The sequence below is a fragment of the Danio aesculapii genome, chromosome 17, assembly GCF_903798145.1.
Source record: "Danio aesculapii chromosome 17, fDanAes4.1, whole genome shotgun sequence".
Lineage (NCBI taxonomy): Eukaryota > Metazoa > Chordata > Actinopteri > Cypriniformes > Danionidae > Danio > Danio aesculapii.
In genome coordinates, this window is record NC_079451.1 from 9,776,688 (window position 1) to 9,801,037 (window position 24,350).

The 24,350-nt window shown below is 32.6% G+C and overlaps 1 protein-coding gene across 2 annotated transcripts in view; it reads left to right on the top strand.

Annotated features, from left to right (window-relative positions):
* The first annotated feature begins 1,644 nt into the window (after window positions 1-1,644).
* Window positions 1,645-24,350, top strand: part of c17h14orf180 (chromosome 17 C14orf180 homolog) — a 52,078-nt gene continuing 29,372 nt past the window's right edge. For both annotated transcript variants that reach the window (XM_056477658.1, XM_056477659.1), the window contains exons 1-3: window positions 1,645-2,036; window positions 11,427-11,457; window positions 17,637-17,723. In XM_056477658.1, coding sequence (XP_056333633.1) covers window positions 1,884-2,036; window positions 11,427-11,457; window positions 17,637-17,723 — 271 coding nt within the window. In that variant the 5' untranslated portion in view covers window positions 1,645-1,883. The remainder of the gene's footprint in view (window positions 2,037-11,426; window positions 11,458-17,636; window positions 17,724-24,350) is intronic.

A 24,350-nucleotide genomic window follows, 5' to 3' on the forward strand; every position in this document is an offset into this window, starting at 1 on the left:
TTATAGTTTTATTTCTAGTAATACTACCAGTATGTTAATGTTTGCATTAAGTACTAACGCTTATTCTTTTGCTACTCCTGCTTATTCCTTTTTAAAATACAGTAGGCCTAATATCTACTCTGCTGAGATATATGTTAATTAGATACCTATTAAATTGGGTACTACACAGTTGAAGTCAGAATTATTAGCCCCCCTGTTTATTTTTTTCTCTAATTTCTGTTTAACTGAGAGCAGATTTTTTTTCAACACGTTTCTAAGCATAACAGTTTTAATAACTCATGTCTTATAACTGATTTATTTTATCTTTGCCATGATGACAGTAAATAATATTTGACTAGATATTTTTCAATACACTACTATATAGTTTTAAGTGACATTTAAAGGCTTAACTAGGTTAATTAGGTTAACTAGTCAGGTTAGGGTAATAAGGCAAGTTATTGTGTAACGACGGTTTGTTCTGTAGACAGTCGGAAAAAAAGGGGGCTAATAAATTTGACCTTAAAATGGTACCTAAAAAAATTTAAAACTGCTTTTATTCTAGCCGAAATAAAACAAATAAGACTTTCTCTAGAAGAAGAAATATTATCAGACATACTGTGAAAAATTCCATGCTCTGTTAAACATAATTTGGGAAATATTTAAAAAAAGAAAAGAAATCTGAGGGGCTAATAATTCTGACTTCAACTGTAAATGTTGTGCACATTTACAAATGTTTAAATGGCACTTATAACAAAATTTTCCCTAAGTAACAGCACCCTCTAATGCAGTGGTTCCGAAAGTGGGGACCAGGACCCCCTGGGGGTCAAGGTACGAGAGGGGGTCGCTTGGTGATTTCCAGCAATCAATTAAATTTAATTAAAATATTTGAATTACCATTTTTATCCATAACCTACAGAAGATGAAAATAGTATTTAATAGTTACATTAAAAACAACAACATGCAAATAAAAAGCCATCAGCCTTATTTTTTTTTCATGTTAGATTAACAACACAGCAATAGTGTCAGTTGCAGCAGGTTGATTTTGCACAATGTTAAACTTTGACAACGGCACTCATGTACATTGAAAATAAAGACAATGACTGAACATGGATGATATTTCATCTGAAACGTACAACAAAAGTACACGGAGCAACGGATTTTATTTTATTTTTTTTTAAATTAGGCTGAGGCACATATTTTCAGTGAGCCTTAGTTGTTTAAAACATACTAGTACCTAAAATAATAGGCACTAGCAACTATCAGAGAAGTACTTGTAGTATTATAGCTGCAAATTCGTTTTTTAAGAATTACATGTTAAAAGGGCTTGCCATTCAGTAATCCAATGATATGCGTTATACACCCTGTAACCTCTTTTCAACCTGAGCAAGCCCTTTTTTACACAATTCCCATAAAAAAATCTCTCTCTATCTCCTTTAAAAATTAAAAGAATAAAATAAATCACCAATAAGCTTGAATTTTAAATCAGCTCAAGTGTATAATCCAATTTCCATTTAAAATCCATCATCCCTGCTGCTGTACAACAATTGGCTGCGAGCCGCGTCACTCAAACGCGAAATCCTCTCAAATCTCACCCGTCCTGCGATGCGCGTGGGCGGCGCTGATCTCAGTGCGTCTCCTCTCCTCTCCTCCACCCACAAATCCCTCTCTTCCTCCAGCCCACGCACCCAAGCCTCCTGCCCTTGACGAAGAAGAGCAGAAGAAGCCTTGATGTGTTCCGGTTTTCAGCGCACAGCGACCCATCACTCAGCGCCCAACTGCGTTTTCCGAGCGTCTCCGTTTCTCCATGCGCGCGCCGCGGCTCAGATGGGAGACGTAAGTGAAGCTTCTGACTGGCACGGGAACGCACGCGGCGGGTCTCTCTGGCGGGCCATCCCGAGCACGGGATGCTGAACGGGAGCCGTGAGGGTTTGTTTGAACTGGGCAGGCAGCTCCAGCAGGACGGAGACTCCCAAGCCGCACTGCACTGCTTTCTGAGCTGCCTGCTTGGACTCACACATGTGCAGAGCTTCCACTCGCTTCCCAACTGCCTGCATCAGGTGAGCCCTGCAGGATAGGGAGCGCTCTAACGATGCATTGTGGGATAGAACTAGGGCTGTGCAGTGTGGTAATATCGTATGGACAAAATAAAAAGTCTATTGTTTCATAGTGTGCTTTATAGTTTATTTCGTTTTGTCACAAAACACACGGTTTACTGTAATGCTTATTTTATAATATACATAAGCACAATATTACACCCCATTATGGGGATGCAGACACAAACTTGAGTAACAGCATCGTGAGAAATTTGCATCTTGAATGTAGTCTTCATATTTAGCATTTTATTTACGTGTTTTTTTTATTTTTATGTTGGACCTGTAACAGGGATTAAAAAACACTTAAAATCTCTTTAAAAGTTTTAAATTTACTGAAATATTGTGTTGTAGATCTGAAATCATTTTAAACAGAAATAAGTTTTCCTATGTCCATGTAAAGTTACCCAATCAGACTTAAATCCGCACACAAACAATCCAAGTTTTATTTATCAACTCTATTTACCAATAGTTTAATTATCTAACAAACAATAAACATTGTTAAATGTTCCATGTATTTATAGCTACACTGTAAAAATGTCTGTGATTTTAACAGAAAAAGTCTGTACAATCTACAGTGAAAATATGTTCAATGATTAACAGTTAAATTCTGTACAAAATACAGAAAATAGCAGTAATAGATCTAACCTTTGTTTTTCGAGAAAGTAGGCAGTGTCTAAAATCTCACCATTCATACTCATTCACTAGACCCTAACTTAGTTAATTAGTTAAGTCCACTAGACAAGAATAAGTACAACTGCAACAGCATTACACCAAACCAACTGAATTAAAACAGAGGATTAAACAACTCCATTAAATAGGAGCATTACCAGCTTCACTGATTACTGTTTGAATTCATATCTGCTAAAAATATTTGATAATTAACAGAGGTTTATATTTTTTATTGAAAATGTTTCGTTCGACCTCACCATTGTGGTGATCAGAGGCTGCTTTATTTGGGCTTTTGATCTTTTAAACTTTTGCTTTAATGTTTCTCTGGCTGTTATAACTGTTTCTGAAGATCATCAGTTATGACAAGACCATGAGAAAGGTTTTTAAATTAACATTGCATCAGTTAATGAATATATTTTTAATGAATATAATTTTACAGAAATTCTGGATTTTTTACAAAAAAAAGTTCTGGCAACCATAGCTACAATTTTCCTTAAATTTTACATATTTTTTATAGTGTACCTAATAAGGACTGGACACACTATTTTGCATACTTTTAGCTTATTATAGTCTTTAAAACATGCCATTATTTTTTAAAAAGAAGCATTATGTTGAAAAAAATATTTGCTTTGTTTTAGCATGTTATTTAAAATACGTGGCTAAAAAATTACTTTTTTGATGAGACAAGTTGGGATGTCCAGATCTGTTCATGTGATCAGAAATTGGGCCCGATCACACGGTTTCAGACTCGAATGGAATTGGACGTTACCTCCCGATCAGGAGCTGAATATATGTATAAATATAAAGTAGAACACGGAAGCAGCTTGAAGCAGAAATATGTCTATGAGTATGTCTGCGGTCTGGAGGTATTATAAAGTTGGCAACGACAAGTGTCATAGCAAACTGTGAGATATGTAAATTTGGGATTGCCAGCCGGGTATTTTAAATTGAGGACCTATTTATTTTTATATAAGTTTTTTTATATATTTACGGTTGCACTAAACTCCAAAAGTGAAGAATTTATGTTATTTATAACTTGATTGTTCAAGCTATCTCACATAAGTGCTCCGTTTGTTAATAGAGTTGTTAAATATGTTAAAATAATGTTAAAAGTTAATGTTAACATAAAGTGAATTAAATAAAAAATAAGGAACAACCTGGATTTGTTTCTTCACTCTTTTTATTCTTTTTTTATGTATTATAGAAGTATCGGATGGGGTTTTGATCAGTAGATACTCAAAATCAAATGACTCGGACCCGAGGGAAAAATAACCTGATCAGGATATCTGTAAATACCTTTTACATTGGGCCATTAGAAAATAAAAATCATAGTGTTGAACCCTGTATGTATAAGTCTGAAATTTCATTTATAATGGTCTTAAAAAGGTCTTAAATTTCACTTGATGAAACCTGCAGAAGCACTGTGTAATCATTGGTGTTTTATATTTTAATAATGTCTAGTTTATTTTTTCAACAGTTCTAATCAAAGATTTGTCCAGAAGTTCTAAAAGTAAAAATATGATCACATATGAATGAGTACATTTCTGAGCATATATTTTAAAATGTAAAAAAATAAATAGTCCTTTACATGTGGTCAATATGAACTATTAATTGATTGAATTAACAGAAACGGTACTACAGTATATTGTGATATACTTCATTATCAGTATATAAGATGACTTACAGTTGAAGTCAGAATTATTAGACCTCGTGAATTATTAGCCCCTTGTTTATATTTTTCTCCAATTTTTCTCACATTTCTAAACATGTCTCATTTCTAATAACTGATTCCTTTTATCTTTGTTATGAAGACAGTAAATAATATTTTACTGGATTTTTTAAGACACTTCTATACAGCTTAAAGTGGCATTTAAAGGCTTAACTAGGTTAACTAGGTTAACTAGGCAGGTTAGGGTAATTAGACAAGTTATTGTTTAACGATGGTTTGTTCTGTAGACTATCGAAAAAAATCTATAGCTTAAAAAAACTTAAAATGTTTTTTTTTTTTTAAATTAAACTGCTTTTATTCTAGCTGAAATAAAACAATACTTTCTCCAGAAGATTTTTTTTTTTATCAGACATACTGTAAACATTTTCTTGCTTTGTTAAACATCATTTGGATAATATTTAAAAAAGAAAAACAAAATCAAAGGGGGGGCCTAATAATTCTGTAAATTATGATATCAGGATTTTTGCCATATTGCCCAGCCCTAGATAGAACACAGGCTTTAAGTTTAAGAGGAGCCAATTTACATGCAAATATGTTGTCATATAGCATGCATGTGCAGATAATTTATTCTTAAAGCTTTGGTTTGCAAGCCAAGCTTACTGTACTGTATGTCGGCCATGCTTGTTATATTTTTAATGAATCAGTGGCATACTAACCTAAAACTAGGCTACAGGCAATGCATATTTTACACTAGCAAATGCATTCTGAAACATTCATGCTCTACACGGACACAGCAAACACACACTTGCATATGCAAGGAAAGAGTGTGTGTTCACATTTATTTGTGCGCAGCAGGAGACGTGCTTGAAATGCTCTCAGTCAAGTTAATCATTGTGTTGTAAGCTGTGGCCATTTGGGTTCCATCATTCTGAAATAAAGGTACAAATCCATTTCTTGGGTGATACATTTTTGAACCTAACAGGTTCTTAAAGGTACACATTAATACACATTAAAACAGAGCAAAATGCGTAAAATAAAGTTTACTCAAGTCTTTAGCAGAGAGATGAGAAAAGTGACGAGGACTGGAATTGTTAGATTAATAACATACCACTGTTTCCGAAAAGTTTAAGAGAGTTTAAGTTTAAGTTTATTTTACACCCAAAATAACATCCCAATAGCATAATTTATGTTGGTATACAAAAGGCATTGATAAATGAATTTTGGGCCCATGTACATCAGAAGCAAAATGGCAAACTACAACAGTAGAATTAAATGCTTGTTATCATTCAGCATGTATTTCTGCTTCATTTACTCATGAATATTATTAGTTATTTTAATGGTGCAGACTATGAAATATAATACAGTGTAATATAAAAATGCTCTCCCTTTTTAGCAGAACGTCATTCAGTGTAACAAAACATACTCTCAAAAAATGAATCACAATAAAGTTTATCATTAACTGTTTGTAACCTTTTGATTTTATTTCATTTGTCATTTTTTTTAAAGGGGGGTTGAAACAGCTCCATACTCCACACAGATTAAATCCAATGTGTTTTAAGTTAATAATAAAAATGTAAAACACATGGGATGTATTAATATTTTTACATAAATCTTGTTCTTATTTTTTTCCTTTATGTTTAACTAACAGATATCAATCACATAAAATGTATTAGTTCAATCATGTTAAAATATGTAATCCAAATGAATGGAAAGTTTATTTATAGATAAATAACACCTAAATAACACCTAAATAATACCTAAAATGGCCACCTGGATGATTTGAAAGTGTACCTTTTGAAATGGTACCGGTCGAGTGACAGATTTTGTAATTTTATTTCTTAGTTTTTCTTCTTAAACAGTATATGCAGCTAATATATATATATATATATATATATATATATATATATATATATATATATATATATATATATATATATATATATATATATATATATATATATATATATATATATATATATATATATATATATATTTCTCTGTCTAATGTGTTCAATTCTCTTGTCTAATCATGCACTCTTTTGGATGACAATCCGTCAGATAAAAGCTGTCAGGACTGCTTTGCTCACTCTGGGTTACACTCGCTCACAAGGGTCTCAAGTAATGTCCAGAATATAAACAGTGGCTCTTACACAAGAGCACTGGAATGTGTGGTATGACACTGGCCAGACGGACTTGCTTCTGACCTCACGAAAAAGACATATTTAGATTTTGCTAATATTCATCACTAGCGTAACTATAACATTTCAGCCTGAGGCATTTTGAAATTGTGAAAGTTATACTAACGTTTTGAGTCAATCCAAAAAAACTGTCAAGATGAACATGTTCTTGTCATATTTCAAGCTAACAATACTGTGCTTTAAACGATTATTATATATAAGCTTTAACCTTATATGCAAATAGACAGACATACAGACTTATAGGTGGAGAGAAGAGACCACAATAGAACCAATGATGGACTATTGAAATAAAATGCTCCATTATTTTGCGCTTTTAAGCCAAATTTGTGTAAAAAATGGACCAACCCAATGACTGGGTTAAAAACTGTAATTACAAAATAACCCAAAAGCTGGATTGTTTCATACTTTACTCAACCCAATGTCTCTTTAGTGAAATTGTATAAACAGATATAGATATTTCACAGTACATTGTGTACTCATTTTGACATGGGCAGCAGTTTATTTTAATGACACCTGACAAAATTTGTTGTTTCATTCAGAGTAATGTATGACCTGGACCACATAACTAGTCATAAGGGTCTGTTTTTGAAAAAATCTGATTTATACATCATATACATTTGGTTTGTAAAGATATGACAATATTTGGTCGATATTTGGGGCTTTAAAAAAATGGAGAGAATTTGGAAAAAGTTGTAGTTTGTTTCTTAGCAAAGCATATTACTAATCTTTAATTAAGCTTTGATAGAATTACAGAAAGAAAATCACTTTATGTCTTATGGAACACCCTCTTAATGTTTAAATTAATTTTGGCAGAAAATAAAAATGGTTGATTTTGTCTTTTACAATTTGTTTTTGGCTATTTCCGTCATAAAATTTGTGGTCACATTTGAGGTGATATTTAGTTACACTCTTAACAAAATACTGAGCAGACAAATATGAAAAAAAACAAACTTTTTGTTAATTTTTCAGTTAAGTTGAATAAATTTTTTAACCTGTATTTGACACAACACTTACTTCAACCCAGCATTTTTAGTGTCTGTGTATAAAATTATTGGAGACCATATCTGCACCCACAATTGCAAATTCAGAGGCTGCATTCTTCAAAGTCCACAAAACGAAACTGTCTGACAATAGAACAGGGTTTATAACCTGTGAAATAGGTTCACCTTGGTCTATCTCTGCAGGCACAGGACGTCAACATGACGCCATATTGACATTGTACCCCAACGTCATGGGCACGTTGAAATTTGTTTGGAAATGAAAATCGGGTTGATGTCAAAACCCAACGTCAGGCCGGCATCAGTGTCCAACCTAAAATCAACCACACTTCAACGTCTAATCATGTTACACCTTGACGTTGTGTGGACGTTACCACTATGACAGTATCAGACGTGGATTTTTGTCACTTTCCAACACAATTGGATTTTAAAATGCATTTATTATTATCAAATTACATTTAGATATAAGTGTCACTACCCCGTTAATTCTAATGTAACAAAACAAAAGTTATACAATGTAAAAAAAAATGCTTTATTGACCATTGACTCAAATATGGACAAACCCAAGGTTGGGTTAATTTTTTCAATTCAATTTAAATTTGACTTTTTTTTTTTTACCCAGTGTTGGGTTTTCAAATCTGACCCAATGTTGGGTTATAAAAATCCAACATTTATTTTGTTAGATGTCAGAATTAACTGAGGAGCGATACATTTAAAGGTGTATTGCAATACAAAAACATCTGGCATGCAATGAATCTTGAGAAATGAAGGCCACATTTGAAGACCACAGTTCAGTGACACAATTGGCATTTGAATACAAGATATACAACTTCTTAACTAGAGGATGCAGCACAAGTGAAGCTATTCAGCCATTTTACACTGATGACAAACTGAGATCTAAATTAAGTGTTATTATAGCTCTCTCTGAGGGACAAGATTAGAATGTGATTCTGATATAACTGAGTGATCATTTACAAATTGCAGACCAACATCATAAAATTGTTCAGTTCAGGTTTTGTAAATGCCTTTCATAGTATTTTGAACAAATCGGCCAGTTTGTGAGACACATTCTGAAATACAGTGAGGTCAGCTTTATGTACTGTAGTTACCACATCCATATATGCTTCATTTCCTAACCATCAGTCATTTACTTCACAATTTAGTAGCTTCAGTGATTTTATTGGCTGCTGGCAGTGCTGGCAGCTATTTTGGTTTGTTTGGAGATATTGTGTGCCAAGATTCAGGGGAATCAGAACAACAACCTGCAAGGAGCTTAAAAAATAAAATCAAAACAGTGGAAAAATGTCCCCGGGGTTAAACAAACTTGGATGAATAGTTTCTCGTTGACTCAACAATTTAGAGCCAAAAAGAAAGTTTAAGACACAGCTGTTTGTGAAACAGAGCAAAATGCGTAAAACAAAGTTTACTTAAGTCTTTAGCAGAGAGATGAGAAAAGTGATGAGGACTGGAATTGCTAGATTGATAACATACCACTGTTTCCGAAAAGTTTAAGAGAGTTTAAATTTATTTTACACCCAAAATAACATCCCAGTAGCATAATTTATGTTGGCATACAAAAAGCATTGATAAATGAATTTTGGGCCCAAGTATATCAGAAGCAAAATGACAAACTACAACAGTAGAATGAAATGCCTGTTATCATTCAGCATGTATTTCTGCTTCATTTACTCATGAATATTATTAGTTATTTTAATGGTGCAGACTATGAAATATAATACAGTGTAATATAAAAATGCTCTCCCTTTTTAGCAGAACTTCATTCAGTGTAACAAAACATACTCTCAAAAAATGAATCACAATAAAGTTTATCATTAACTGTTTGTAACCTTTTGATTTTATTTCATTTGTCATTTTTTTTTTAAAAAGGGGGGTTGAAACCGCTCCATACTCCACACAGATTAAATCCAATGTGTTTTAAGTTAATAATAAAAATGTAAAACACGGGATGTATTGATATTTTTACATAAATCTTGTTCTTATTTTTTTCCTTTATGTTTAACTAACAAATATAAATCACATAAAGTGTATTAGTTCAATCATGTTAAAAATATGTAATCCAAATGAATGGAAAGTTTATTTGTTAGACCTAAATATTTTTTGAGTGTTTTATTTATTTATATATATATATATATATATATATATATAGTTTGAGATTTTTTTTTATATATAATTTTTATATAAAAATTTTTCTACACCTGTATTTAGTTTGATTTAAATAGATTTAAAGTGGACCTATCATTCATCTTTTTACAAGAAACCGCTCAAAAATACCTCACAAATTATTTTTTATAACTTTTTGAAACTGCCACTTTTAGGGCCCTATCACACACCCGCCGCAATAAGGCACAAGATGTGTTTGGCGCGATGTGTTGCTATTTTCAGACCCTAAGCCTGACCCTAATTTTCCCGTTTTGTGCTATGTTGTTTAAATAGCAAATCCATTTGCGTCGCTTTGTGGACTCATGGGTGTGCTGGTCTAAAATAGAGGTGTGTTAAGGTGCGTTGTTGGACCATTGCTATTTAGAGAAACTGAAATAGACGGCACAGTTGACCAGTTGCACCAAGTCTAAAGTCCAGCGCAGAGCGCGTTAGTTGTGCACCTTAAACATTACACATTGCTTGATGTACAGCAACACACAAATATCTTTACAAATGAAAAAAAATCAAGGATTAAATTGTTACAAAAATTATTTTTCTACATAAATATGAAAACCACTGCCTCCATTGCTTCATGTCGGGAGACTTTTTTCAGTTTTTTCATGACAACTTGCTTTTGTATAATGTTGTTATTATTATCATTAATATTATTTATCCTATGCATATTTATATTTTTTAATAAAAACAAGTTTAGATTTGTCTACCTGTTGGGTTTTGGACCATATGGGGCATAAAAATAGGACTTATGTTTGAATATACCTCAGTTTTTGACCACACTTCGTTATTATTGTTCATTTATTCGTTTGCTGGAAATAAGACCCGAATTTAGAAATAGTTTTGAAACAAATCTCTGGGCTTAGCAATCAAAAATATAATATGTATAGGCTAATGGATGTCTTCAGTGGAGTGCGTACAACACCGTTTCCTAAAGAGTAAAGAGTAAAGGTGAAAAGAAAGAAATGGTAAAGAGGCCAACTGGAGGAGGCTTGTTCTTTATCCTCGCGCTGCAGATGGTCTGTTTAACTGTTTTCTTGCTAGTGAAGCATTCAGTTTTTTTCGCTTGCACAGTCCGCCATGTAAATAGCAAATGCACCATGGCGATGCAACTAACTCTTAAAGGCAATGGGAGATGAGACTCTGATTAGTTTAATGCACTTTATTCTCAAAACATAACTCATAACTCATTAAGAGAATAAGCACAACCCTGTTGCGCCACAAGATAATACATACAACTTTAATCCCAAATTATGTAGTTTTAGTGACTGTTACTTTAAACTCAAATGAGATTTCCTGTGCTATTTTCAAAAGAGAGTAGAGCTATAAATGCTTATGTGTCAGCAAAGCAGCAGATTAAAAGCAGGACTATCTATGTAAAAAACTGAAAAAGAAGTGGCTCAGAAGAAGGTAATCTATAAGGATTTACCATTAACATGATTAACATAATTATTAATTAACATTAATAATGTCTCCTAGTCGCTGACATTATCTTCATCAGATACAGTGTGAAATCTCTAATGGTGGACGGCTGCCATATTCACACACTGTTACCACAACTGTGCTTATATAACATATTTTTGCATAATATATCCCGTTTAAAGTTTTAATTTTTCATACAATATTCTTTGTTCTTTCTTCCATACAGATTGCTGAACTCTACATTGATGAGAAGAACTGTATCCTTTTTGCTAAAATATCAACTTGCTCAACAATGCGTAATGAACACAATGAATAGAAGAGATAACAATTCCTTTTATAATGTGGAAAAACTTCATATTATATAGACTTATAGCCTTATGTAATGTCTTATATAATGGTCGCTTATCATATGTCAACTCAAAAAAAAAAAACCCTACATCTAATTAACCTGCATGACCTGTATTCATCTACGGGCTTCCATTAGCAGCAAGGCTAGTGTTACGTGACATTCATTCCCACTTAAACCTACGGCCTCTCAATTACTAATGCGTAAAGTTTAAAACGCTTCTAGACTGCTAGTTTCAGCTCAGACGGGTCGTTTACGTGACCCAAGTCATTAACCGAGATCATTCATGACCTCTTTTCCAATTAAAATCCAATTACATGTGAAACGGTTTTTCACCAAGCGTGGGACGCGGTGAGAAATGTGATCTGGGTGTAATTACTTAAAAGAGCAATAATTGATGTAGAGTTTATCATTTAATTGAATAACCTATTTCATTACATGCACAACAAGAGGGTTTGGAATTAGATGTGTTGGTGTGGATTTATTCTGGAATCTTCAGTCCTTTGTGGTCTGGTGCTTGTGTTTTGACTCTCAATGAAATGCAGAATAGTGAGCTTTGGTGAAAGACCATACATGGATGTTAGCTTGCAATTTTGACCGTCTTGCATCTCATTTTGAGCCAATCACAAAAAAGAGCATTCATGTACATGGCAGGGGACCAAATCTATGTGTTTTCTCTTTTTTTTATTGTCCTGAAATTTGAAATTCTTGGTATCGCATTAACAGACCAGCGCAAAAACAACTGCCTAACTTCATGCTCTACCTAATGATTGACCATATTTTGACTATTTTAAATAATGACTGTTAAAGTTAGGGTTGGGCGATAAAACTGGTATTGATATTTATTGACCGAACACCATTGTCAATATCGATTCAAAAAAAAAAAAAGATTCAGTATTAAGTATTAAAATGTGGCTGCTGAGCGCCCACACCTTGGAAGCAATGCTAATAAGCTTAAGGTGTAAGTTTGTCATTTCCAATGGAGGCACGCGACTTGCACGGCATGCATATGGGAGCGACACACACATGTTGTGCAAATGGCGCGCATTTTCCAGGCACCCCTAGTTGAAAACATCTACACTTTTCCGAATGCTGTGAGCGCACCATGATTCATGTAAGTAGAACTAACTGCTTCACACTTTGTATGAAATATAAGCATTTCAGTAATAACGGCAGACTAATTACCTCAGACAAACACAGCCACCCAAACACTGAAGTGCTTTTTACTTTTCTCTATAAAATAGTTTTCTTTGAAAAAAACGCTTGATGGTCGCTTAGTTACGAGAGACCCATTGTAAATGGTCAAGGAAACCACATGCTCGCGTTTGCCACTTCAGGTCAGAATAACAACATGTAAAAATGAGTGCGGTGGCTTGCAGCAGTGAGGAGATTGTAAATAAAAAAGGATGTAAGGATGTCGACGGAGTATCTTTTTTCGGTTTCTTCACAATTTTTAATGTTTAGTATGTAGTTGAAAAATGATGGTTAGTTCCTTTACATGAAAGCTCAGGTTTGATGGTCATCATTTGTTTTGTTTACAGAGTTTCAGGTTTACTGTATTATTATTATTGACACTTTACAGATGTTGATCTACCTTAGTTGCACACACTTTGTCAAATTTTATTTATCAAGTTAAATAGTCTCTTTAACACGTATGTTTATTTCATTATAAAGAGATCAGATGTTTCTGTTTTTTGACTATAAAACTATTTGCCTTATTAATGTTGGTAAATTAAAATAAAGTGGTTAAATAAAAAAATCCTAATATTCATAAATGTATTGTTAAACAAATATTCAGTAATTATCAATGTCAAATTATATGAAACATGATATCAAGATTATTATAATTTTTTTTTTTTGCAATATCGCCCAGCCCTAGTTAAGGTCATTTAAAGAATGCATGTTTTAAATAATGGTTTATACTATACAGCATTATTGGTTTTTAAAAGAAAATCAAACAAACATAATCCTGTTGCACTGCTACACATGACTTTGTTTTTATAGTTAAAAAAAAAAGAAGAGGTGTTCAATGAGAATCTGAAATATTTTATTTCATACTTCAAAAAATAAACATGATTTAGTATTAAAAAAATGTTTATTTTAATTAGTAAAATAAGGGTAATATATATTTGTGCATTTGAACAAAACAGATTTATTAAACCTATATATTTATTAAAATAATATTTAAGTCACAGAACAACTTTAGAAATGGAAAGATAATAAGATAAAAAAAATAATGCAGAAAAATTACAAACTACAGCATTTCAACAAAATTGTATATATTTTTTGCTTCCCTTGATTTTTGCTATTTTTTTAAATAATTATTTAATATTTTTTCCTAACATATAAATTTGGACTACTAAATTTTGAACCATTTTTGTAAGTTATTTTGTTGGATTAGCTTCAGATTTGGCCTCAGTACTGACTAAACTAATGTATATGCACAAATATAATATTGTTAAACCTGCTATAGAAAATATTAATTTAAATGAGAGATTTGTTGGAGGTATACTCATATGCTGAGCACTGTATGTATTAATTCTGGTACTTTTACCATAAATCGACATATCAACCATTTGAAAGAGACTGATATTTTTAAAATTATTGGATGTGTTGAAAAAAATGCATTGAGTGTGTTAACTAGCGACATTAGGGGGTTGAGAAATGCAATCCAATTATTTATTTTATTCTAGGTGGGGCAGTTAAAGTGTTAAATAAATAAATATAAATACTAGCTTTTTCTACCCTAATCTTCATAATGCATTCCAAATTAGTCTCCAAATAAGTATCCCAAAGAATCATTATTTATATGTGTGTGTATATATATATATATATATATATATATATATATATATATATATATATATATATATATATATATATATATATATATATATATATATATATATATATATATATATATATATATATATCATTATTCCAAACATTTAAAAAATGTTATTAAATTGTATTAATTTTACCTTCGTAAGCATTTTGCATTTAAATAAAAAAGTGATTATTATTGTTATGATTGATTTTAATATTTATGTTAATCAACAAAATGTATTCCCAAAAGTGTTTGAATGTATGAATAAATGAATGAATGCTTTTTATTTTGTATCATCACAGTGCTTCCCACAGGTTTGAAATAAACTTGCAGTGGTAGCCGGAATGAAAGACACCATTTACTCAGATAATCAAATAAATGGTCAACTACATGCCACCATTAGATTTTTTTTAACTGTTTAATTGTTTTATTTTTATTGTTATTTTATTCTATCTCTCTCAAGTTCAGGTTGCTTTATTGGCATGACATTTTTACAGTATTGCCAAAGCATTTTAGATATGTATAAAATATATATTAACATCATCTCGGGGGGTAAGCGAGGTGCACAACAGCGCTCTGCGCTGGACTTTAGACTGGCTTTGTTCTGGTCTATTGAACAGTCTGTTATAGTTTCTCAAAATAGCAATGCGCCTTAACACGCCTCCTTTTTTAAACTAGAACACTATGGGCACACATATGGGCGCAAATGCATTTGCCATTTAAACAGTGTGGCGCAAAGCGTCAAAACGTCTCTTGCGCCAAGCTAAAACTAGCAAACAACTATTGCGTCGCGCCTTGCGCCGCATTGCGCTGGGTGTATGATAGGGCCCTATGTGTGGGAAGCACTGCATCATATGTTTGTTTTTGTTTGTTTTTTGTGTCACAGACCCGAATTATGTGATACTGAGCCGAATATGTTACCAGTGACTAATAAACTAATCAATAGATACATTGAAAAAGGAAGCATTAATTTGATAAATATTTACTGTAAAAAATATATATTTATGTTTACAGAAAATGGAAAAACAATTGTATATTATTTGTAATAAGAACAATATAAATAAATTAGGCTTTAATTTTTTTTCAACCTTTTGTTAATTAAAAAACCTCACTTAAGCTACATTTTTGGTGAACATTAAGAAAACCTAAATAAAAATAGCATTTGTTGTTTGTTTTCTTTTTTTGCCTTTAGCACTGACTGAAGTGAATGTCAAATTTATTACTTTCTGTAAAGCACTTTGAGTGTTTAAATAATGTAATGAATATAAATGTAATGAATTATTATTATTCTCAAATTGATTTCTGCTGCCCATAAAGTGATTCCTTTAAAGTAATTTTTTTTAAATAATTAAAATAAAATGTTGTTTATATTATATATCACCATGTAATCAAATATCTTTAATCCCTGTATATGTTTCTCCTTCTAATTTTTCGATTGTGAGTCGACAGTGCTTGTATCCTACTGTGACTGACACTACAATATTCATTGACAAATGTGGAAAATGCGTTTACAGTCATGCTGAGAAGGGTGGAAATATAAATGCCAGCAGAAGGACAGAGCTAATATATTTATTTGACAAAGTGCTGCATTCATATTTCCCCTAAAGCAGCAAAGCTCGTATGGTGATTATTAAAGCATATATTTGCTTTGTCAATGCATCTTAAGAAGGAATTCAGAAGCACTTTGTATTCCAAAAGCAAGCAGGCAGAACTTATTTTTAGATGCTCCTCTTTAAAACTGCTGTGCTGCATATCTGAGATCTGAAGCTACATAAATGACAATTCTAAACTACAGTTGACAGCACTATTGTTCGTACTAGAGATATCAGAGCTTGAGTCATCCTGGGAAATTTGAATAATTAAATAAATAAATGAATGAATTGAATAAATAAAATCACTTCATAGACTGTATATTAAAAAGTTAAACATGGAATTTAATATATATATAGTGATAATTTTAAAATAATGATGATTTGAGTATGATTATCAAGAACCACATATAGTGTGTGTGTATATATATATATATATATATGGACAATGCCGCCCCCCCCTCCCCCCCCTCCCCCCACCTGACAAGCTAATCCAGCTAAAAATAGTGCTTATAATAGTCCACTTTTAAAGAAAAAAGAACCGCCCCTTTCAACAGGCTGCCTATCGACTTGTACAGTATACCATTATAAGTATTATACAGTATTCTAAGCAATATCTTATGAGACACGATGAGGACACAGGCCTTTAGTCATATGGAGAGGAAGGCGATGCTAACCGAATGGCAAAAAATTATTACAAAATCAATGGAGAACGCATTTGGCCACAGCTAATTCAATGAGGTTAGCATCACCTGCATCACCAATATATTTATCACTTTCAGATTTTCATCCACATTCTGTTAGTCAGCAAATTCAGATGTTCCTCAGCCAGCTGCGTTCTAAAAATACGCCCAGGACACCTGGGAAAATGCTGCTCATTCTGGGAAAAGATCATTTTAAGGGTCACCGAGACTTAACATAACATATTGCCAACAATGAGACACAATCTACATCATTCAATGTACTGTAGGTTCTAACCACATTACTTGTGATTATTAATTGGAAAAATTCAACTGATATTAGTAGTCAGTTATTCAGAGGGATTTCTGCTGATACAAATAGTTTGATGATTCTCTTTTTCTAATCTTTTCAAAATGTTTTAGAAATCATGCTTGTTTGAATTTTACTTATTTGATGATCTGAAGCCAAACAACAGCTGTATCACAGCTTTCCAAATGTACCAAGAGTTCCAGTTGTACTCTACATATGATTCCAAAATAGCAGCAAGTCACAGCACATACAAACAACAAATCCTGTCATTATCTAGGTCATTGACTATTTTAAGAACAACTTCCTTCCCAGTCAAGTTTTTGTAATGACACTTGTTAAGAGCGAAAATGATCTTCCCACAGAAGCAATTGTAATGGCATCCCTTTGAAAATACTGAACAAACTCTTTAGTGACTATTTATAGAACGTCCGCAAGCTTTGTGTCTTTCTATAGAGCTAAAAACAGAAGTTGACATAAACGCCAACCAATCAAAATACCCCACAGGCCAAGGGCTATAGAAAAGAGGTTTAATGTTTGCCTGTTTTTCTTATGTTACTTATTGTCCAGCAGCTGAGCAAATCAGGATTTCACAGAGCTTGAGTAACTGTCCGGTGTGTGTGCGATCATAACAAGAGACTATTCCTGGTGACAAGCATGTCTAATCCTTCACCCGTATAAAATCAGATGGGAAAGCTCTGCAGTTCATTCAGGCGGAGAAGATGTTCTATGAAGTGGCATTGATCGAGCTCACGTCGCTGCAGGCCAGCACAGGCAAGTCCACTTTTTTATGGCTTTTTACTTAAAGCTGCTTTTCTGGTGCTGATGATGAGTGGACGTGTGTCTCTTTGATCAGCAAAGCTCTGGGGAAACAAATCAAGAGATCACTATAAAGTTGTTCCCGAGATTTGACATTAATATTTATGCGTTTTAAGTTAATAAAATTCTGATAACATGTCTTAAATTTTAAAATAAGACTATTAGCATTTCAAGCATTTAGTTGGAAAATGTCAATACGTTAAATATTAAGTATTCCATGGTCTTAGACTGTATTTTATATATACACTCACACAAATAATATATGATTGAGGGCCATAAAACCAGTCGTAACCAGTGCAATTTTTGGAAGTTGAGTCTTGTGCATCATTTGAAAGCAGAATAAATCAGCGTTTAACTGATGCATGGTTTATTTTGGTCAATATTTGTGGATCTGGAAATTGAAAATATGGAGTGTTCAGAAAGAAAAAGTATTTTGAAAATTGTCTTTAAAGTTGTCTAAAATTAAGTTCCTACTATTAATAATCTAAATTAATGTTTTGATATATTTACAGTTGGAAACATACTAAATATATTGCAACGTGATTATTCCTTAATATTTTAATGATTTTTGGCGTAAAAGAAAGATTTTCAATTTTGAACCAATGTATTTTTTCCAAATATAGAAATATACCCCTGCAACAGACTGTTTTTGTAAACGTATATATTAAATATAAATTGCTGTAAAATGTACAGTATTAGTGACAATTTTGGTTTCCAGTAAAACCGTAAAATTGACTAGTTTTTTAAAATATATGTCCTTAAATATTCTGTCCCCATAATATTCTGTCCCTAAAAAACAAAAAGCTAAAGCAATAGTTTTTATGTAAAATTTACAAGTAGTCTCTTATTTCATTTCAGAGCTAAAAAGTAAAAAAAAAACTGCTCTAAAATGTACAGTATTAGTGGAATTTTTTGTTGCCAGTAATACTGTAAAATTGACAAATTGCTGTAAATTAACAATGACAATTGTGCTGAAAATTACAGTGCGTTGTAGTTTTAAAACCCAACTTTAATTGTTAATTTACAGTGCACTTTTTTTGCAAATTTTACAGTAAACAAAAATTGCCAGTAATACTGTAAATGTTACAGCATTTTTAAGGTGAGCTGTATATCATTAAATAAGATGATAACACACAAGTAAAATATTCAGGTTGTGAGACTGCGCACTGCTTGTAAATGATAGTTTAAAAAACTAAATCTCTGAAATGCTTTATTCTGATTGGTCAACTTATCCACATTCAAACAAAGGTTCTTTATTGGCATCGGTGGTTCTATTAAGAAACTTTAACATCCATTGAATCTTTTCATTCCACAAAAGGTTTGAAGAAAAAAGGTTCAAATACACTTTGGTTGTGATAGTGCTGATAATTGAGGCTGACCAAAGACTATAGAATACACAAGACATGTCACCCATATATTTTTGAATGGGGAAAAGTGTAACAGCCAATATGGCATATAAAGCCAATCATCGATCGCTATAGACTGACGATACTCTGGGGGAGGAACTCGGATCAGTGAGTTTCTGTAGATTTTGTTTTGTGTTATTTGGACGTTTAGAGTTGTTGTTTAATTTTATTGGTGATTCCTAATATGAAATTGAATCGTAAGCTTGACAAGCAGTTTTGGAGAATTTGATGTTTCCTCATTCAAACAGAATGCCTAAACATACTGCCTGAGAGGTGTTTCAAAGATGGCCGCCGAGTGAAATGACTTGCCCTAAAGCAAAGAGCATAGAATCACCAAGAGGCGACACTCTGTTGCTATTTGTAAACAGCCACTAGATGTTGCTAGAGTTAAAATGAGTACATTCCCTTTGAAAAGTAACATTTTAAAACAATATCCCAATGAGTTTGGAGAAAGTAGCTTTTTAAATAAAAACTTTATTAGTCTTTTTTTAACAGACAACACTGGAAAAAAATACTATGTACTATTATAATATAATACTCAAACAAGAAGTACTATTAATCTGTTATCAACATCCCATTTTGAAAGTCATGTTAATTTAATTTAACATGTCAGTAATAATATGTATTATGCCAGTGCATAAACTATTAAATTAAAGTCATTTAAAGTAATTTCATCTAAAAGTGACAGTTTCAAGAAAACAAGTATGGTTAATATATTAAACATTAAGTCTGTAAAATAAACTATTAAAAGTGCTGATAATTACCAGTCTATGATTGTAAGTGAAAAAGTTATTTTGTGTTATTCGCTTTGGGGTAAGAACAATAAATTCCAACTCCCCTTGAAGTGGTATTAGGATTTGCAAAATAAAACAAAGCAAATAAGTAAACAAAGCATAAGGTAAATAAAACCTCATTGGTACTGTCACAGGTGTATGTTTGCACAGTATTTTACAACAACTTTGAATGCAGTTCAACGAATCATAATCAATAACCGGGACTATTCATTTAATAAAATGTCTTTTTACACTATTCCAATGAATTCTGTCACATGAGTGTTTATACTCTATCAAATCTCTGAGACATTGAACAGGAGACGTAGACTGGAAAAACATTTCCATGTCAAATAAGGCAGAGCCACACCAACCTATTATGTAATCTCCGCTGACCATAGTTTATAGGTGTTTACCAGGTACAGCAAACATTTCTGAAAAATTAGCTTTGGCAAGCTGTTTCAGAAGCCTGAAACATTCTCCATTTTAGCCTGATTTTTTTTTAAATACATACCACCAGTTAATTTTGTCATTATAATTCTGGCATCGTGATCAGTAAAGCCTTTTTGGATCAATTGTATAGCTGTTGAATGTCTGATGATCACATCTGATGCTTACAAGTGATTTTTTTTATTTATATCTTAAATTTTTCTATGGCTTCTGCCTTTTTTCTTGTTTTTGGATCCAGAGATAGCCGAATTCAAAAAGTGTGTATAATATACCCTCTGCCACATCACAAATATTCTGTTTCTGGCAAAAAAAAAGTTAAACCAATAGTTCACCCAAAAATGAAAACGTGTATATGTCTTCATTCCTTCAAAGGAACACATTTGGGGTAGTTTTTTCCTGGCTCTTCCATAATGTATAATGTAATTGGGTAGTGACAGTTAATTTGAAGCTTTCAAAAGCACATAAATCCATCATAAAACTAGTCCGTACACCTGCTAGGGACTTAAGGAGGGTTAATTATTCCTTTATGTTCAGTTATCCATTACTTGGATATCCAACACAAAAATATTACTCTGTCAGAGAATAAAGTTCCAAAGTTGAATAATCTAATGATGCAATGTTACAGTTTACGAGTGTTCATTAACAAATCAGTTCAGTGAAGAATTCAAAAGCTTACTCAAAGATGTTGGGCACATTGCATTCAATAAAATATTGTTTATCACAAATAGTTTTTACATTTACAGCTGTCCATAGTAAAAGTCACAAAACACTGACCCAGCAAACCAAACCTGCCCCAAAGTACCTGTAATAGAGCAGGAGAATATTTAACCAAGCTTCATCTGGATTTGCTCTGGGATTCGCCAGTATTTATGATGAAGGAGACCCATCGATCTGGTCCAGCGGTGGACGTCTGCCATTCCTCTAACTGTCTGCTCAATGCTGAGACAGCATAGAGCCCTAGCATGGGCAGCAGAGAATACAAAAGCCAAGGGAGATATATGACCAGGCTATACATTACCTCATTAAAGAGCTGTTGAGTATCATGGGAACGCTACCTGATTCAGCATTTTGGCCAAGTGTTATTTCCCTGCTCTGGCATGAGACCTACTCAGTTTCCGATCATCACTTGGGATACGCCAGTATATTTCTGTGTAGATATAGCGATACGATGTCTGTAGCAATCAACGGATGTATTGATCCCATTTAGCAAAGTTGAGTTTCAATATATAAATGCATCCCTAAGCTTTTGTTTGCGTAGAATGTTTTTGCAATTCACTTTTTATGTAAGCATGAGCCATCTGGATGTGTTGCTTGCGTTAAGCCCAAAGTATACTTCAGTTTTTATATGTATACTACTGTGTTTGTATAGTGCTCATAGTCTATATGCTTAGCTCGCACGTGTGCCTGGATGTCTCTTGGATTAAAATAGTTGGTTTCAAAAGCTGTGCAATAGTTTGCAATCATATGCTAAGGGTCAAAACTACTTAAAGGCCAATGAAACTAAAATAACTTTTTTTAGATGTTAGTTTTTAAAGATATCTATAAGCTAGTGGGCTCCGAAACTGTGACAAAATTTGCATTTAGAAGATATAAAACTGATATAAATGCCCAAAGATTGCTGTTTGTCGCTTCCGCCTAAATGTATTAATGATTTTTTCTACGTCACTTCTTACTTCAGTTTCTCATCAAATCTTAACCAATCAAATGCTCTCTAGTATCTATGTCCCGCCCCCTATAAGACACTTCTCATTTGCTTTTCATTTGATGCACTTGAGCACTCTCACTGGCAGATATATGATAAAAACTAAACACTATTGGCTGTTTTTTAAAAGGGGAGGAGCTACTCTGTCCCACCCTCTCTTTATTTTTCAGTTGAGATTGTCAAAGATTGATAAAAAATGCACATTTCAAAGCACCTTCACCGGCCTTTTAAAGGAACACTCCACTTTTTTGTGTCGAAATAGGCTTTTTTTTTACAAGTTAAACAGTTAAAACATTTGTAAAAAAAAAAAAAAAGTTTAAATTTTTGAATCCAATTAGCCCATCTCCATGTCTGGCTGGATCATTTTAGCTGGAAAACAAAAAAGTAAGAGGTAGGATTCAGAGAGAATGAGGAAGAGGACGAAGAACATTTATTTCTGAATCATGCTGAATTATGGGTAAAAGTAGTTAAGCACTTTGTTTTGAGCTGGTCAGTGAGTTCAGCTGAATCACAAAGAACGGATTCACCGTCACGTCTATTGCTTTTAGAGATGCATTTAGAGATGAACACATTGATATACTGTACAGTACCTGATATTTGCCAAAGACACTGTGAAGTAATCTATAGGGGTTTGTTTTAAAACTTTAGATATACAGTTACTGTACAATTCAGATGAGGGAACAGTCATTGTTCTTCTGAATACTTTGTTAGATGCTGTACATCCTTAAAATCCTAACTGTCAGAATTGATGTGTTATTAATTACAGTATTACCGTATGTAGTATTCCAGTATATTTATGGCTACTGTTTTTTGTAGAACTGTAAGGTGGTGTTGTCAAGGAACTGCACTCAAAAAATGATTACTGCTGCTTATTCAAATGACCTGTTTAAAATGAGCTGAAACAACACAATTGTTGTAATTTCTTTAGCCAGTTTATTTGTTTTATGTCCAGTCCACTTAAATTTGTGAACCATTAAGTTAACTTATGGTTGGGACAACATGAAGGAATTGTGTTGGTCCAACTACCTGGCTAGGGGAGTTTGTAGTTTCCAGAATGCTTTGTGTGGGATTGAATTAAGAGAGAGAAATGTTGACAATAAAGTAATCTTAGATGTTTAAAGTAACAGAAAGACTTGTTAGAGTTTAATCTTGTTTTTAGTTAGAAGATTTAGAAGAGTTTCATGTAATGCTTTGAGTTTTAAGATTACCACCTTGCAGAAGTACCCATGCTTTAGGTGTTGCTAGCTTAATTAGCAAAAATGCAGCTTGTTGCTTTGCTCAGTGAGCAATTACTGTCCTAAAATGAGTTCTGATATCAGTCTCAATAAACTGTATATGTAACTTATGAAATATGCTTAAAATGGCTTTTAGTTAATTTAGGATAACTTCAAATAAAACAAAGAAACTTTGAAATGTACAATAGATGATGTTATCAGACCTTTGAATTTAAGTTTAATAAAAATACAAATGTATTTAAACTTTTATTTAATAAAATCATGTTGAACCAACTCATTTGCATTCAGTGTAAATAGTTTTTTTTTTTTTTTTTTTTTTTTTTGTGCTAAACTAATTTGTTTTCTGGAAATCCTGCCCTTAATTAAATTCAGTTCATTCAATGAGTTATTTTTTGGAGTGTGGAGAAGTCTGTATATTTGTTAGATTTGTGCAACATTGGAAACCAAGATAATATGTTTTTGACTAGAATAATTTGTGAGCAGGAAGTTTGAGGTTTGAGCACGTTGGTGTATAGTTTTGAGATTACTTATACTGTAGATGTGAGAACATGACGAATTGTTTCATGAATTGTGTGTTAGCATGCGTGAAAAGTGTGAATACATATATTTAAGTAATTTATATATGCAAGCAAAAAAAGTATTCACTGTAGCGATTGATAAGTATTTCTTGACTGAAAACTTTTGTAACAATTTGTAACTTAGGCATTATCAAACAGCAGTCAAAAGTTGGAAATCTATGGACATAATAAATGATTCATTTCTTAAACAATAAGATCGGTTCAATTAAATGAGGAAATCAAATGTAGCAACCTGAATGATAAGAGATGCAAATCTAAAGTTTGATAGTAATAACTTTATGAAAGGCATTTAGATGCTACCTAACACTTATTGTTGTGTAGTACAAATGTAATTTAGGGATTATGTGTATCGTACTAACGCAATTGAAAATATGCTGAAATGTTTGAAAGAAGTGCGCTTTTTGTGATCTGTTGTCATTTACTAAGAGTTTTGAAAATGTG